Here is a 17,059-nt window from a genome sequence, read left to right as displayed (position 1 = left end):
CAGTGTTCGGTAACAGCCCCGCTCTGCCTCGTGCCGTGTGGGAGGCTGAAAGACTGGGAAGCGCTCTGATGTTACGATGAAGGGAGCCACCCAGGCATCTTAGCCAGCTGGAAGAAAAAGGACTGAATTACTGATATAGCAGGACCTAACCCAAGCCCGGATCAGCGTGTACGAGGAGTGATACGATCTTACGTCTGTACCAAGTCCTTAAAGCAAAGCAGTGGTGTCTTAATTGCCATGAAAGTATCAGAGGCAAATGAGCAGCTCAGGCGGGATTTAAGATCCCACTGTCCTTCATTTGCTTTCAATATTTCTTCTCTCTCTCTTTCCAGAAATACCCGATTGTCTGGCAGGGCCTTTTGGCTCTAAAAAACGACACAGCCGCTGTTCAGCTCCACTTCGTCTCCGGTAATAACGTCTTGGCGCACCGGTCCCTGCCGGCGCCGGAGGGAGGGCCACCGCTGAGAATCGCGCAGCGCATGCGACTGGAGGCTTCGCAGCTGGAGGGCGTCGCGCGCAGGATGATGGTGAGGGGTTGGGCCGGGGTGAGGACGCATGTTTGGGAAGAGCTAATACCTGCGTGCTGAAAGCTGGGCTGCTCTCACCAGCCGTGTAACAAAACACCACTGATTCTCCCAGAAACTTGGGCTCCTGTTGCTTGTGTCGTGTTATTTTGGGATTCTGGTAATCGCTGCGCGATTCCCTCGTCCCCAAGAGTGTGAAATACAGACCGCAAGTCGTGAGCTGTAGGTATTGCTCTGCGATCACAGAAAAGGGAATGGTGGAGTTGGGAAACCTTTGAAGTCACCTGGCGCCGGAATAAATTCCTGCGGGCTCCGACACATGTGAGTGAGGTGGAAAGCGGAGTTCAGGCGGCCGTAGAAATCACTGGTTTTCAGCCCTTACCACAATCTAGGCTGGCCGAGCTTTCAGCACGTCTTTTGTAACTTCGAAGGAGTTCAAAGCGAGGATTTTCCTCTGCAGATCACGAATGTGCGTCAGGAACGGGCCTGTTCCCAGCAAACATTTGAATTTCTGTATTTTCGTTCCAGGTGGAGAGCGATTACTGCCTGCTACTGGCCTTGCCTTGTGGCCGAGACCAGGAAGACGTAGTGAATCAGACGGAGTCACTCAAGGCTGCGTTCATCAGCTACCTGCAGGCGAAGCAAGCTGCAGGAATCATCAACGTTCCCAACCCCGGCTCTAATCAGGTATTGGCAGGGAGAGCCCTGAAATGCCGTAGATAAACTAAACTGATAAATAACAGGACCTACGGCCTTCCAACCCAGGTTTTCACTTAAAATTGTTGAGGTGCCTGTCTTTATCATCGAAATACAGCCCCCACGTTTACCATGCTGGCTCGTTACGTCACCAAAGTGCACCGACATAATTGATAAAATTAATGAAGACGAACTGCAAAGCCAAAAAAACCCACCCTAAATGTACGTTCTGTTTTTCACAGCCCTACATCTTCGCTGAAAACAAGCCAAACCCATTTTGCAACTCTTCTGGAACTAGAGCCCTTCTTTCTTCTTCACATCATACCCTGATTTTTCCAGGACACCTGGAGTTTTCTTGCTCTTTGCCACATAATGGCAAAATGTTTGGGTTTGGTGATGGGGAGCATTTATTCCGGATGCGTTGGTGCATTGAATCAGCTTGAGTCTGTTCCCTGGGTGTAAACAGCCCAGAATGAGGCATTGGCGTGTGGAACAACTGCTGAAATGATAATTAATGGGAATTATTTTTGTCTTTTGCAATAAAACCAGTTCTTACATCCCTGGTGTGGAAAAACCCCCCCACCTCAGGACCCACACCTGAGGCTGCCAGGCAGCCTCTCCCTTTTCATATGAGTCTGTTCATTTATGAGCCTTTAAACACCCAAAAACCATCCGAATGTCCCATTTTCATAGAGTAAATCACAGAATCACTAAGGTTGGAAAAGACCTCCGGGATCATCGAGTCCAACCCCAAACCCAACACCCCCAGGCCTCCTAAACCATGTCCCCAGGTGCCACGTCTGCACGTTTCTGAGCACCCCAGGGACGGTGACTCCCCCACCTCTCTGGGCAGCCTGTGCCAGGGCCTGACCGCTCTGGCAGGGAAGACATTTCCCCTCATCTCCAACCTAAACCTCCCCTGGCGCAGCTTGAGGCCGTTCCCTCTCGCCCTGTCACTGGTGACCTGGGAGCAGAGACCAGCCCCCCCCTCACTCCAGCCCCTCTCAGGCAGCTGCAGAGAGCGAGAAGGGCTCCCCTCAGCCCCCCCTTCTCCAGGCTAAACCCCCCCAGCTCCCCCAGCCACCCCCCAGCACACTTGTGCTCCAGACCCTGCCCCAGCCCCGCTGCCCTTCTCTGGACACGCTCCAGCCCCTCCAGGCCCTTCTTGTCCCGAGGGGCCCAAACCTGAGCCCAGCACTCGAGGTGGGGCCTCCCCAGGGCCCAGCACAGGGGCCCCATCCCTGCCCGGCCCCTGCTGGCCACACCAGTGCTGACACAAGCCCGGGGGCTGGTGGCCTCCTTGGCCACCCGGGCACTGCTGGCTCATGCCCAGCCGGCTGTCAGCCAGCCCCCCCAGGGCCTTCTCCGCCGGGCACTTCCCAGCCCCTCTGCCCCAGGCCTGGGGCGCTGCCTGGGGTTGGGGTGACCCAAGGGCAGGACCCGGCACTGGGCCATGTGAAACCTCCTGCATTTTTGGCCAGCCCTCACCCAGCTCCTCTCTGACACACCTTTCTTTCCTCCCTCGCAGCCTGCCTACGTTCTGCAGATCTTCCCACCCTGCGAATTTTCGGAAAGCCACCTGTCCCGCCTAGCCCCGGACCTCCTCGCCAGCATCTCCAACATCTCTCCTCACCTGATGATTGTCATCGCGTCGGTATGAGCTGTTTACCGGTTACTGACTTAATTTTTTTTTCCAAGGCCCTGCAGCAAAAAAAAAAAAAAAACAACAAAAAAAAAACAAAGCCCACAAAAACCACCAAAAAGATTAAAATAAAAATAAATAAAAAGAGAGAAAGAAAGTAATGAAACAAGAAAATGCTGCCAGACTACCAGCCTCCTGCCCTAACCGGCCTCGATCAAACTGTCGCTGGGTAGTGGTTCCGCTACCTTGTATGTTTACATATTGCTTTAGCTTACGGACAACTGATGCACTCAGCAGGCGGACTGGTATTGGGTTTCTGTGCCTCCTTTTGGGGAAAAGATAAAGGATGGCTTATTTTTTTTAACAAAAAAAAAAGGAAAAAAATAAAAAAGAACCTGAACTGCCTTTGCACTAAATTAGTGACTCGGACCTTTGCACAGTTGGAGACACGCTGTGACGTTCTGGATGTCTTGACACACATTAACACGCGCCGTGGACTAAACGCAGGACCTGGGGACTTCTGCTGAGATCTGTGGGTCAAGGAGCATTTCACACATTATCTTTTTTATTTTATTGGTTGGTTTTTGGTTTTTTTTTTTTCCCTTTGGGGTTTTTTTTTTTGTTTTGTTTTATTTTTTTTTTTCTGGATGTGAACCTTCCTCTCCTCCACTTGCCCCTGCTGCAGCCGTCTTCTCTTCATCTGGGATGTACAGTTTACACTGAAAAAAAAAAAAAAAAGAAAATAGAAAATGAAAAAACAAACAAACAAACAAAAAAAACACAAAAGGGAGAGCTATTTTCCTTCCTGGTGGGATATGCAGAACTCAGTGGGTGTGTGTATATATAAATATATATATAATATATATAAATATATATAATACTGACTTTAAAAAAAAAAAAATCAAATCCCCACAACATACATTTTTTTTTAATCTGTGCCAAAAATGTGTTTTCAGAGAAAATCTTATTTTCATACTCAGACTTTGTATTGTCACTCATTTGTAAGTGCGCTTCATTTAAACATGCCCCCCTCGTCTCATGAGCTGTGGAAGTGTTATACACTTGTACAAAAGACTTTCGCCCCCCCCCGCCCCCCCCTTCGCCTTCCCTAACACTTATTAATTTATGGAACTGTTTTTTTGGTTTTTTTTGTTTTTGTTTTTGTTTTTCTCAGCGCAGTTTTGTTTTGTGTGTCCATTGGATTACAAACTTTATTAAAAAATACAAAACACCTCGGCGCTCGGATCTCGTCCCTCGGCCGCTCGGGATGGGGGGGAGAGCGGAAGGACGGTCGGGGGCTCCCCCAGGAGTCGTCACCGCGCTCTTTAAAAAAAAGAAGAAAGAAGAACATTTTCTCAGCGGAAACGCAAATCTTTGGTTATTTTCCCTCGCCTGTTGGAACTAATTTGTTGGAAAAAAACAACAATGTTGCTAATTTTTTCCTATAAAATTCAAAGTTTAATTTCGCTACGCACCAACTACCCGCAAAAAAAAAATTCCCCGAATTCTGATATTCGCAGGCCTTTAAAAAACAACAGCCAGACTTCACGGTTCCATCACTTTTCCACCCAAAAGCGGGCCGTGCTCTGGCACAGGAGGGAGGCGGCGCCAGGAGCTGGTGGGAGCCGCCAAAACCCTCGGTTGCGTCACTGATGCTGCTGGGACTGGGTTTGAATCAAGAAGATCTGGTAAAAAAAAAAAATTTAGGAGAAAATCTGGGGTCTGGGCCCCGCCAGAGCGGCCAGCGGGGGTGGGGTGAGAGGAGACCTGCGCCCCTCCCCCGCCCCGCTGAGGGCCAGCGGGCTGGCGGCAGAGGAGCCTGGTTTGGGTTAAAAACCAGGACAAAAAGGGGATGTGTGTGTGTGAAATTGCTGGGTTTTGGAGCAGGGCCTTTGGGGCAAAAAAAGCCCGTTTTGCTGTGGGGTGATGCCAGGGTGAGGAGGCTGGGCGGGCGTCTGTCCGGCTGGACCTAGCGCTGTCCATGTGTCCCGCTGGGTGGCTGACCATGGCTGCATGTCCTGGCCATGTAACCTGCTCCCGTCTGTGTGTCCATCTGTCGGTGCCTCTGTCCCCATCCCCTTCCCCTGACCCAAGGCGGGGGGGGGGCGGGCTGCAGTCACACCCCCAGCTGGACACACGGATACATGCCCATCCAGCTAGACAAACGGACAGGTGTACATCCAGCTAGAAACGGGGCTGGGGCACAGCTGGTCGTCCAGCTGGACACACGGACATTTGCATGTCCAGCCAGACACACGGCCGAGGGGATGGATGGGTGAGTGGCTGGTGGCAACCCACAGCTGCAGGGGCATCCGGACACACGGACAGCTGTATGTGCAACCAGACACACAGACGAGCACAAATCCAGCTGGACTCACAGCAAATCGCACAGACGGACAGTTGCAAAGACTGACGGACACACGGACGGGCGCGGTACACTTGGCTGTGCGCTGCTCTTGCAGCAGCCAGACACACAGACAGCTGTGCGGCCGGCTGGATGGACAGGTGGCCACGCAGACAGATGCCTGCCCATCTGGTCTCGCATCACCATCCCCACCCTTCCCAAAAATGGGCTTTTTTGCCCCAACGGTCCCACTCTGAAAACCAAAAACCCTGCCCCCGCCTCCGGGCAGGGTCGGACTCCTTGCGATGCCCAGCCCCACCCCCAGCAGCCATGTGTCTGTCTGTCCGTGCCTATCTGTGTGTCCATCACCCATCCCAGGGATGGGGCGGGGCAAGGCCAGGCCTGATCTTGGCTCCAGACAAACGGATGGGGCACAGACAGACAAACATTGGCAGTGGGGGGGGGCAGGCAGTGAGTGTGCAGCTGGATGGGTGTCTGTCCGTCCAGACAGACATAAAACTAGCTAGACGTACAACAGTCGTGTGTCCAGCTCTACCGGTGACTGTCTGGCTGCACAACTGTCCCCATGTCCATCTGGCCACACGCCTGTCCGTGTGTCTGGATGGCTGTGCAGCCATCCATGTGTCCGGCTGGACATGCACATGGCTGTGTGTCTGTCTGTCCCCACCCCAGGGTGCTGAGAGGTTCTGGGGGACAGAGGGGGTTGCACGTCCAGCTGGATACGCTGACAGCTGCACGTCTGGCCGTGCGTCCATCCGTGCGTCCGTCACCTCCCATGGGGAGGGGTTTCAGGCCTGACCCTGACTCCAAGGGCCCCAGCCCACCCCCACGGTGGGTTTGTGCCCCTGGTCCTGCCCCGGGTGCCCTGAGAAGAGCCTGGATCAGGCCCCTTCCCCCCCACGGGCCCCGGGCCTGGACCTCCCCCCTCAGCTCCCCCCACGTTGGGGTCACACAGCCCCCCCAGCCCCTGCTCTGAGGGCAATGGGGCTGGAGCCAGCGCTGCCCCCCAGAGGCCTGAATCCTCCCAGCTCCCGGGCAGGGCAACAGGGACAGACACACGGACAGACGCACAGCCCCTGGCCCCCCTCAGTCCCCGCCTCCACCACAGCAGGTCATGGGGGAGACCCCAGCTGCGGCCCCAAACTGCAGGGCTGGGCTCTCAGCCCGGGGAGCCAGCAGCACCTTTCTGTCCTTCTTTTAACCCAAAAGGGGCTCTCTGCCTGCGGCCCCGCTGGCCCTGGGCGGGGCTGGGGGCGCAGGGTGAGGGTCTCCCCTCTCTTTCACCCTAAAAGCCCACTGGCAAAACCTGAACCACCTTTTCACCTCTATTGTCTCAATTATCCCCCTTTTCAATCCATCAAGCCCTCATTAGCAATTAAAGGAGTGTTTCGGTAACCCCTCCCGCCCAGCCCAGCCCAGCCCAGCGGCTCCGGGCCTGGGGGACCCCCTCCTTCCCCCAAAATCCTCATCTTGGGGGGGGGGGTCACACTGTGCCTGCAGCATCATCTCCCCCCACCCCACGAGCATCAGCCGTTAGAAAATATTGCAATTTATTCCATTTCTCTCCTTCCAGAAATACACTTTTTACACCATTTCCAAGCAGCTGTCTTTTAAATAAAGGCGAGGGGGGGTCACTCGGGGGGCGGCTGACCCTCCCCGGCTGTGGGCGCAGGGGCCAGGGGGGCGGCGGGGGGCTCGGGGGGGCCGTCCCGGGTTCGGAAGAGCAGTTCTCCAGCGGGAATGACCTGCTCCGTTTGCCAAGCGGCGGCGGTTCCGTATTGCTGGTAAAAGTCCGTGTCGGCCTGGAACATGACGAGGGCTTGGGCCGTGTGGATGCGGACGTGCTGCGCCAGGCTCGTGGCATCCAGGAATTTTTCCCCGCAGGAATCGCAGGCGTAGAGGATCTGGGTGTTGGGGTCTGCAAGGGAAAAGGGGAGGCGCTGGGGTGAGGGGGTGGCGGGGCAGGAGCCAGCCGACCCCCCTCCTCTCGCTTCCCCATCCCCGTCTCACCTGCTTCTTGCACTTGCTTCACGGCTTTGGTGATCTCGGCTTTAAGTGCTTCGGTCTCGTCCGCCGTCACTGCGGCCGCTACAGGGACCACTGTGGGGGGAGAGGAGGGGGAGGCGATGGCGAGGGGGGCACGGGGGGAGACCCCTGCAGGAGCAGGACCCTGGATTGTGCCCATCACGGTATTTAGGAGGGGACTGGAGCCAGGCTGTGATGTTTCCCCGCCACGGCAAAGGGTGCTGCACTCCACGGATAAGCCTCCGAGCCTCTTTGGAATATGGCTCTTGGGATCCCCAAGCTGCGCCCCGTGGATAAGCCTCACTTAGGATGGCTTTTAGGCCCCCAAAGCTGGACCCTGTGGATAAACCTCCCTTTTGGGAAGGCTCCCGGGACCCCCCAGCTCACCCGTGAGCTGCGTGACAGCGGTGGCAGCCAGCGCCTCGGTGGCCAGCGTCACCATGTCGTCGGAAGCCACCGTGACGATGTTGACCTCGTCTCCTTCCTCCGGCTCGAGGATTTTGATGCCCGCCTTGCCCTGGTGCACCGTCTTCACGTGGGAACGCAGGTTGTCCACCCGGTTGAAGCCCCGGCCGCACTTGTCGCACAGGAACGGCTTCTCCCCTGGGGATGAGATGAGGAATTTGAGGGTGGTTAGAGATTTAGGGGGTGGTTAAAGATGATGGGGGGGCTGTCGGGGAGCCCTGGGGATACGCACCGGTGTGGATAATGATGTGTTTGGAGAGATCGCCCACGTTGACGAAGGCTTTGCTGCAGACGGTGCATTTGTGGGGTCGGATATTATCGTGGTGGCGGATGTGGTTGGCCAGTTGGCTCGACTGGACGAACCTGGGTGAGGAAAAAAACCCCACACGTTCCTCACCACGATCCCCGTCCTCAGCGGTAACACCCTGGCACCTCCACCCACCCTCCACGGCCGTGGAGGTGCCCCCCAACATTCACGTGGTGGACCCTCACCTCTTGCCGCAGCGTTCGCAGACGTAGGGTTTCTCCCCCGTGTGCTGGCGCACGTGGGCGATGAGGGAGCTCGCTTGGGTGAAGGCTTTCCCGCAGATCAAGCACTGGCACGGCTTTTCTCCTGGAAGAGATGGGGGAGGGTCAACAACACAGGGATGGGGAGCACGAGGCTCCCCCAAAATGCCTCGGGGGGAAAAAGGGGGTGGCAAAGCTTTGTCCGTACCGGTGTGGATGCGGACGTGCCGCTGCAGCGCCCCGGGGTCGGCGAATTGGCGCTGGCAGTGGACGCAGACGTAGGGTTTCTCCCCGCTGTGGATCCGGAGGTGTCGTTTCAGGTTGCCTGAGAGCAGACAAGGCTCAGCCGCAGGGTACAGGGACACCGGCACCCTCCCTCCCTCCCCAGCGCCCCGGTAGCCCCATCGGGAAACCCCATCGCTATTTACGGAGCGGGGACCACAGGAGTGCCGCACCGCTGATCCCCAGCGCCGAGGATCGGGTGGCAACACGGCAGCGGGGAGAGCCAGAACAAGCATCCCAGTTCTGAGGGCACAGAGAGACGCTTCAGGCTCATCCAGACCCATCCAGCTCCACAGAGGATTGGGGAGATGGGAGGAGACGTCTCTATCCCTAGAAACTGGATCAAGGGCTCCTTCCAGGAGTGATCCCATGGGGGACGCCAGCCCGGCCCCACAGAGGGGGAGAAATTCATGCACCACAACCGTGGCACCGCAGTGAGAGGTTTAAAACCTCCCGTGCCTGGGATGAAATCCTTCCTCCGGCTCCGATTCCCCCACGGAGCGGTCCCTGTTCCCCCCAGGGCCAGCCAAACCTCCATCACCGGGACCCCGCCACCCACCAGCCCCGCGCTACCTGAAGTGGTGAACTGTTTGCCGCACTCCCGACACTTCAGGGGCCCGTCCGCGATGTGAATCTTCAGGTGAGCCTTCAAGTTCCCCACCTGGGGACAGCGAGAGGGATGCAGAGAACCCCCCCAACATCACCCCCACCTCCCTCCAGAGGGACCCGAACTGCCGTTGGGTCCGGCTTCCTCCCCCCCCCCGCCCCAATTCACCTGGTTGAATTTCTTGTCGCAGTGGGGACACTTGTGCTCCTTGTCGGTGTCGTGGGTCTCCAGATGCCGCATTTTCGAGGTGGGGTCGGAGAAGGAGCGCCCACAGTAGTCGCACTGGTACGGTTTCTCCCCGCTGTGCACCAGCTGGTGCCGTTTGAGGTTGCCGGAGGTGGTGAAGAGCTTGCCGCAGTCGTCGCAGCGGTATTTGGCCTCCCCCGTGTGCCGTTTCTTGTGGAGGTTCAGCAGGCTGATGAGGCGGTAGCTCTTCCCGCACTCCTCGCAGCCGTAGGGCTTCAACGGGCTGCGGAGGAGACGGGGCTGTCAGGCCGCGGGGAGGAACCGGCGTGCCGAGCTCTCACCGCCCCGATCCGAGCTCCACCACCCCAGCTAGACCCGTCGGGATCCCACAGGACGTCTGGGAGCAACGCAAACGGAAAGGACAGGGGCGGAAAGGTAGATCTCCCCCCAGACTACCCCACCACGCTGCCGGATTCACAAAGATTTGATGTTTTGCAGCAAAAGCCACATTTTTTAGGTGCTGCCGGCGTCTTTTTGTGGCTGGCGCCATCCAAACGAGCTGCTGGGAGCTTTCCAACCCTGCAGCGCCGACCTCTCCAGACCAATGCGAGAGGCAGAGCGATGCTGGCTGCGTACCGACCTCTTGCTCAAACCCCGATGCCCTCGGCCAGCTGCTGGCATCGTCACAAGCCCTTCTCCACCCAGCTCAGCCCGGCGGCACCTCTCAGTCCCCGGCGCTGCCGTACCTGTGCGTCTTCTCGTGGGCTTTGCACGCAGCCGGGTCGGAGAAGGCTTTGTTACACTCCCTGCAGGCGAAGGGTTTCTCGCCGGTGTGGATACGGATGTGCCGCTTGAAGTTGCCGGTGTGGGTGAACTCCTTCCCACAGTCCTAGGGATGGAGAGAGACAGGCGCAGCCGTGACGCCCGGCGGCCCCGAGGGACCGGAGAGCCCGCCCAGGCCGCGGCCGGCCTCACCTCGCACTTGTGCGTGACGGAGCCGTAGGCTTTCGACTCGGTCCTGTCGCTGTAAGTACCCAAACGCAGCAGACGGGTTTCACCCGAGTTCTCCTGCCCGGAGTCGGTGCTTCCCGATTCGTTATCTTCAGCATTTTCTCCGTTTTCTAAGCGGGGCTGCTCTTCCTCGGGGATTTTAACCTCCTCTTCGTCCTCTGGCATCATCTCCCCCTCTTCCTCCTTCCCTTCCAGCTCCATCTCTGCAGGCATTTAGAACACAGGGATGCTAGGGATCGGGAGCAGCATCAGAGAGACAAAACCCACCCGTATTTCCCAACTCTAAGCCTGGGTTTAAGGCTTTGGGGATTAGACCTGCCCTAGTGCACTCAGGGAGATCCCGGTACTCCATCGTACCACACAGGTGCCAAGACCTCTGCCTGGAGTCACTTTGAATTTCCAGGTTATCAGGCCTAAAATCCAACAGCCTGTGCAGAGAGAAGAGCATTTCCCAACCTCTCCAACCTCTGCCCCACAGGCAACCGCTCCTGGGGGTTCTGCGACTCGCAGGAGACACTGTTTGCACAGCAAGACTCAGGCTAACCAAGTTAATTACATGGAAAACAAGGGTTCAACCCTTGCCCTGCTTTATTTCAGCCCTGCTGAAGGGAGTGGGTGGACAGCAAAGTCTGCAAAGACCCAAAGACCGCCCCCGCTCACCAACACACCTCCCATTTCGGCACCCGGAGAGACGCTGCCCTTCGTCGCGGGGCTGCCACCGATCGTGTTCTCCGCCGGCTGCGGGTGGCTGGGAAATTCAGCGTTGGGGCCCTCCTGGATGGCAACACCTGCCCCTACAAGCAACGGAGCGTCTCGGGCATGCTTGAGGAGACATCAGGCTCCAGGCAGCAGAGCCTGGCAGCAGGACAGGGTGTGCTGGGGGAAACGATGGGGGATTTTGGGTGTCATTCCCTTAGGGGCTCACCTTCTTGGCCATCCATGTACTTCGCCTGTGCCTCGGGCTGTGCTGCTGCAGCCACGGGCATCTCTTCCTTCCCCTCCGGGTCGGGAGGAACCAGTTTTGTTTTGTCAAGATCACCCAGTGCTTCTGAAGTCGGCCTCTTGTCCTCAACAGTCACCTTGTCAGCCCCTGCGAGGGAAGAGGCAAAGCGCTCCAGCATTTGCCGCCTGTGCAGGGGCGCCCTGACGGCTGCCAGAGGGTTCCCAAATCCCGTAAAGGTTCAAGGAAGCATCAGTTCTTCAACTGCTGATGCTTCACAAGGGGATGAAACCCTGTCCAGACTCCCTTGCGCACCAGAGGTGCCTGGGCCATGGGTTTGGGCGGTGACCAGAGAGCGTGGTCGCTTCAGAGGGCAACTTCCAGCCTCCCCAGCTGAGGGATAGCGAGGAGGTTACGTACCGATCTCGGCGGGGGGTGGCTGGCTCTTGGCGGGGCTTTCTGCCGGCACGGTGAGGGACTTGAGAGCATTGCAAGCGCTAACGATCTCCTGCATTTGGAGGAAACCTGCCACAGCCAGCACATCTTCCACATTGTCGGGGTTTAGGCTTAGCTTAGCCGTGTACATGAACTCCAAAACCTGGCCCAGGCCTGCAAGGGAGGCGATGCAACCAGAAATAAGCTCTCACATCTCAGCTGTGCAATTTTGAAAAGCCCAAAGCACAGGAAATAACAGGCCGAGGAGCCTCCCTCAAACCCTGAGCACCAAACCGCTTCATTTAAGCGGCTCAGAGGGATATTGGATAACCCTCTGCCTACCTGCCGCATTGCTGATGTCGAGGTGCACAACGTCCTTCTGGTCGACAAAGAGCATCCTGAAATACTCGCTGCAGGCTGCCAGCACGGCTTTGTGGGCCTTGAAGTCGATGCCGTCCACCACGAAGGTGCAGTCACACAGCAAACCCAGCTGCCGCTGCTGGTTCAGCTGTTCCAGGACTTGCTTGCTGTGCTGGGGAAAATCCATGGCTGCGGGGAGAAAAGCAAACCCCAGGAGGGGCGTGAGACGGGTGCCGAAACCCTGATGCTGCGTCGGGAAGGGCCACGAAAGAGGACCACAAACAAAGCCATGGATCAACTGCAACCTGACCACCCTGTCTGTTAAAAAATGTGGCCCAAAAAAGCCTGATTTCAGCTCCTCGCTACAGCCACCCGCCTCCCCCATTAAATACAACCCCAAAACCTCTCCTATAACAGGCACAACACCAGCACGGGGCTGCAGAGACCTCACTGAACAGTCAATATATTTGTTTGCCATCCTAACAGCATTTAAAATACATTTATTGCTCTTCATCCGGCCCAAGCTCCGAGCGGGAACCCTGCTGCCTCTGCAAACGTGTCCCTTCAGTGAGCAGGTTGTGCCACCACTCCCGCCGAGGGCGCAGCGCGAAAAGCGTTCATGAAAATCTTTGAGCTCCTGCTCATTTTAGGCACTCGCATCATGATACTGAGATTTTAGTATTTTTATTGTGTGTTCGGAGGGAATTCTCCCTGTTCGAAGCACAACTTTGGCCGAGGAACGCTGGAAACTCCTGGGAACACTGTGAAAGCCCATTTTCCTACGAGGTCCTTGTTGGCAAAGGTTGAGGGGCACCACAAGCTTCAACTGCTGCCAGGCGTGGGGTTTTCTCCTGGGCTGCGGGGTAGAGAACGAAGGGTTTTCACTCAGCTTTGTTTTCAGAAGATTATTCCTCTGCAGGCTGAAGGGAGCATTTCATTCCTTGCTAGATGAGCGACGAGCAAGGAGGGAGGAGAAAGCAAACGGGGACTATCCACAGTTCTTGCTCAACCTGCCAAGGCCAGGAAGTCCCTAAGGCTCTGGATGCTGGAAGAAGCAAAGTTATGGCCAGAGAAATTCTTGGTTTCAATGCGAAGTCGATGCTCAGCGTCTCTCTGAAGGTTTCCAGCCCGTAACAGTTGCTTTTCCACTTTACCAGCTCTTAAAAACAGCACGGGTAGTCTCAGGTCGGGGAAAGGCGACAGGTTTGGATCCAGAAAACCGGTCGCTTCCAGGCAGCCATGAGCACATCCCTCCTCCGGATCCATTCGAGCGTGCCCAAGCACGCAGCAGGCGAGCACCGCGGGCAGAGGGAGCCTCCTCCTGTCTGCAGCGGGTGCTAGCAACGCGCTCGGTGAAGATCTTCCGCCCGAGGATCGATTTGGCTTCCAAAGTCATTCTTGGCAGGGATGGGAAGCCCAGACGCCTCCGACAGCATGCACGGAGAGAGAAAGTTTCACTCCCAAAAGATGCTGTTTATCTTTGCAATTAATAACCCGCCACAACTTTCCCCCAGCTCTCCAAAACATGGGATTTTTTTTTTAACCAAACACCCACAGCCTGTCCCAAAATACTTCCCTCGAGAGCCAGAAAATTCAATATTTGTATTAAAATCTGCCTAAACCCACACACACTTATGACCCTGTAAGGTTTGCAAAGGAAGCTCTGGAGAAAAAAAGTGGGGAGGATTTTCCCAGCAGGATAAACAACGCTGCCTCCCGTGCTTGGAAAGCTCTGCGCAGCAGGATCTGAGAAATCACGATGGTTTGATGCACTAAAAGGCTATTTTCGGTAATTTGTAGGAGGCACTTTGCATGTGAATGATGATTTTTATCACTCTCCAATTGGCCTCGCTGCAGCATCATGCCCGAGCTTTGCGAAGGAAGCAAAATCCCAAGAAACTCAACTCTTCCCCAAAAAAACTTCATCTTTTCTGCAGTTTCCTCCGCAACGTCACGTTACAGCTTCATCAGAGCAGGCGAGTGCAGCGGGGCAGAGGCTGGGGCGAGCTGCGTATCGCCCTCGTACCCGAACCCAGCGCCCCCCAGCAGCTGAGATGACCTTCGTACACTAAGATCACTGACTCCAAGCCTTAAAAATCCCAAATATCTGGATCAAAACACACACAGTGCACCCGAAATGCCGCCCTGGTTCCTTGCCACTGCTCGGGCAGGGCCAGTTTGTGGTTCCAGAGCCGAGATCTGTCTCCATCCCCGGCCAAATGGGATGTGCCAAGGTGGGGATGGATCCAGGGAGGGCAGATGCCAGATCAGGCACTGCTGCTCCCCCCGACACCAGACGAATTAGCCCCTGTTAGCGCACACCCACCGCTGCCAGCTGTTTAAGGTAGCGGTGCTATCTGAGGGCACATGACAGAGCTCCTCACCTGAAAAACAAAGATAAGCCAGGATTGGCGCCCAACCTCACCCTTGCGCCGCAAGGAGCCGAGGTATCCGGAGGACAGAGGCTGCGGGCGAGGCAGTTGTGGGTCTCCTCCAGAGTTTTCCCCCCTCCCGGTGCTCAGGTCAGTCTCTACGCAGCCATCCTGGGAGAAACGGGATGAAAAGCTCCATTTAAAAACCCGAACCTTGCGTGTTGAAGGCACCAAGGTCCGACGTCACTGACTCAGGACCAGGCACCCTGATTTCACCTTGTCAGGGGCAAACAAATGCCGTGTCCCCTCCCAACCTCTCCCCGATGTGGCTGTCGAGTCTCTCATTACCTGATTAACCACAGAAAAGCTTCGTTATGAGAACACCCACGCTCGCAAAGATAAATACAGCAGCTACTGTCCCGAGGAGCTTCCCACATGAGCTCTGCTAAGCTCCTTCACTTCTTAACAACACTAACCTCTCCCTGTCTCCCCATACCTGCCACCCGAGCACCTACCTATTAAAAACCACCCCAAAGCCTTGATAAATTGGAAAAAAATAGTGGTTTAAACATTGCCTTTCAATGCTGTCACCATCTTACGCTGAGAAGATAAAAAGGAAGAGGGGGTTTACTTTCTGCCTACCGTCATCTCCCTTCTTGTGTGTCAGCTCAGGGAACAAAGCAGCCCTAATCCTTTCAGTCTCTGCGAAGAGGAGTCTGTCCTCATTTCCAGTAACCGATTCTGCAACATTTTCAGTTAAAAAAAATAAAGTTAAGAGCTGATCTGACATTCAATGCCCAGATGTACTAATAATCCAAACTATGAAACACAGAAGGGCTCTGGAGTTCACGATCAGCAGCAAAACTGGAAGGTGAGCTGGCATTCAGCTGGAAGGGGGTGGAAAATAAACACAAGCAATGACAGGCTGGAAAAAAATGTGGTGGAAAGGAAATAAAAGGAGAAAGACACGAGGAGGGAGATGAGCAGAGATGCTCTGGACACCCCCCAGCAAACAGACACCCCGCAGACCCCTCAGTTATTTAGTTTTCAGGCACATGGATACGCTCGTGCAGCTCCTGATGCAGCTGTGCAGGCAGGGCTGCCCGCAGGTAACCGGAGCCCCGGGCTGCAGCGGGCAGGGAGCCAGCAGGGCTCCTGAGACGTCGCAGGACCTTGAGCTCTGCTGTGAAAACCGCCTGTTTCTACAGTGCCTAGGTGATGAACTCTGAAACCTTTGTCTTCTTGCAAAAAACCCTGCCTTTGGAATGCTGCCCGATCTCTGAAACTTCAGCAGAAGCTTCTGATGCAGAAATGCAATCAAGGAAACACGGCTTGTCCATGAAATGGGCCGTCTGCACCCAAAAAGCGATCCCTGCAGAGGGCACGTACAGCCAGAACGGGCTGTCATCACGCTAAAAAAGATGCTAGATGAGGAGGAAAAAAAAGCCTTTTTGCCTTGAGCTGCTGCGCAATGCTTTGAAGTTGGTGATGTCCTTGACAGACAGCTCGTGGGGTGCCAGGGGACTCGTCTCACGTGGCGTTGGCTGTCGGGGTGGCGTCCCCCACAGATGTCTTGCCGTGTCCCGAGGGAATGGCGGCTGCCCCACGCGTGGTGGGTCTCCTAAAAACTTTTCAGGCTCCCCTAAAATTCGCTCCTGACCTTGCCTCGAGTCACCCCACGGCTGCGTGGGGGGAGACGACACACATGTCTCCCACGGCAGATGCAAGCACCGTGGCCGGGGGGGCTGGCAGGACCCCAGCAGCCCCCCGTTCCCCCCCCGACAGCCGCCCTGAGGCTCAGCACAGAGCCCGGCAGCGGCTTGGGGGTGGGGTGGGGGGCTCAAATCAGGGAGAGAGGGGAAAGGGCTACCACAGCCCTCCTTGGGGTGCTAAGGGGATGGGGGGACACCCACGCAGCCTCCCCTCAAAAAACCAGGGTTCGCGCAGCGGGGTGACCCCAAAACCGGCTCCTTTTTGAGGGGAGGGGTGGCCCAGGCAGGGAACTAGGCCGCAGCTCCCTTCTCCTCACAGCCCCCATGCTCCCCCAACCCCTCCAGCCCCCCAGCTCCTCCCCGGGATCCTCCCCGGCCCTTCCCACCGTTACCTGCCATACCGGGCCCGGCGGGGGCCTCACACCGCCGCCCGCGACGCTCACCGTGACACCGACCAGACAAAGGGCGCCGCCATCTTGGCGCCGGGCGGAAGCGGCGTCGCCCTCCCCCGCCCACCGACGGCGCATGCGCGGCTCCCCGCGCCTCTGCCCGGGCCGCACATGCGCGGATGGGGTGGCGGGGCGGGTCACGTGGCTGTGCGTGTCTCCCCCGTCTCCTCAGAGCGCCGCCATGACAGTGCGGGGATGGCGGGCGGAGCGGCGGGGAGGGGCTGGCTCCGGGGCTGACCCCAGCGAGCCGCGGGGTTAAAGGGCCCTGTTCCGCCACGCTGGATGCCCCTGAGGGGTTTCGTTCCCCCCATAAGGTTGAACACATTCGGGCGTGTCGGTAGGCTGAGGTGTCAGGCAGCTGCTTGTGATGGTGGCTGGGTGTCTCCACAGGCTGTAGGCCCAGCCTTGTGTTCCCGGCAGGTCAGCGCAGGCCAAGAGCTGAAGATGTTGCCTAAACTGGGGTCTCTGAACAGGCAAACCC

At 56.7% G+C, this 17,059-nt stretch overlaps 2 protein-coding genes across 9 annotated transcripts in view; one reads left to right on the top strand and one right to left on the bottom strand.

Annotated features, from left to right (window-relative positions):
- SPEN (spen family transcriptional repressor) overlaps positions 1-2,962 on the top strand; it is a 67,776-nt gene extending 64,814 nt beyond the window's left edge. For all 5 annotated transcript variants that reach the window (XM_064470030.1, XM_064470029.1, XM_064470028.1 and 2 more), the window contains 3 exons: positions 333-527; positions 1,053-1,211; positions 2,749-2,962. In XM_064470030.1, the coding sequence (XP_064326100.1) occupies positions 333-527; positions 1,053-1,211; positions 2,749-2,880 (486 nt within the window). In that variant the 3' untranslated portion in view covers positions 2,881-2,962. The remainder of the gene's footprint in view (positions 1-332; positions 528-1,052; positions 1,212-2,748) is intronic.
- A 3,798-nt stretch (positions 2,963-6,760) lies between these two features.
- On the bottom strand, positions 6,761-16,673 carry ZBTB17 (zinc finger and BTB domain containing 17). 4 transcript variants are annotated; one of them, XM_064470034.1, is made up of 17 exons: positions 16,531-16,673; positions 15,060-15,158; positions 14,471-14,588; positions 12,028-12,234; positions 11,671-11,859; positions 11,236-11,400; positions 10,979-11,104; positions 10,275-10,513; positions 10,046-10,188; positions 9,282-9,582; positions 9,080-9,167; positions 8,433-8,549; positions 8,210-8,330; positions 7,950-8,080; positions 7,640-7,855; positions 7,238-7,327; positions 6,761-7,167 (listed from the first exon to the last, which is right to left on the bottom strand). In XM_064470034.1, the coding sequence occupies exons 2-17, from the start codon at positions 15,063-15,065 to the stop codon at positions 6,812-6,814; spliced, it is 2,613 nt and encodes an 870-aa protein (XP_064326104.1). In that variant the 5' UTR covers positions 15,066-15,158; positions 16,531-16,673; the 3' UTR covers positions 6,761-6,811. The 4 variants fall into 4 exon arrangements, with proteins under 4 accessions (XP_064326104.1, XP_064326103.1, XP_064326106.1 ...); XM_064470033.1 differs by having other exon boundaries at positions 16,522-16,662; XM_064470036.1 differs by having other exon boundaries at positions 6,761-7,145; positions 16,522-16,662.
- Positions 16,674-17,059: the final 386 nt, after the last annotated feature.

Source organism: Phalacrocorax carbo, chromosome 20 (assembly GCF_963921805.1).
Source record: "Phalacrocorax carbo chromosome 20, bPhaCar2.1, whole genome shotgun sequence".
Lineage (NCBI taxonomy): Eukaryota > Metazoa > Chordata > Aves > Suliformes > Phalacrocoracidae > Phalacrocorax > Phalacrocorax carbo.
This window is presented reverse-complemented; position numbering and strand designations above follow the sequence as displayed.

Excerpts from the sequence above, each read along its gene's own strand:
- ZBTB17 (XM_064470034.1), bottom strand. Across the intron at positions 7,856-7,949 it reads ACACATCATTATCCACACCG|GGGAGAAGCCGTTCCTGTGC; the intron begins GTGCGTATCCCC and ends TCTCATCCCCAG. Across the intron at positions 7,168-7,237 it reads GAAGCAAGTGCAAGAAGCAG|CGCCTCCCCTTTTCCCTTGC; the intron begins GTGAGACGGGGA and ends CCCTCACCCCAG.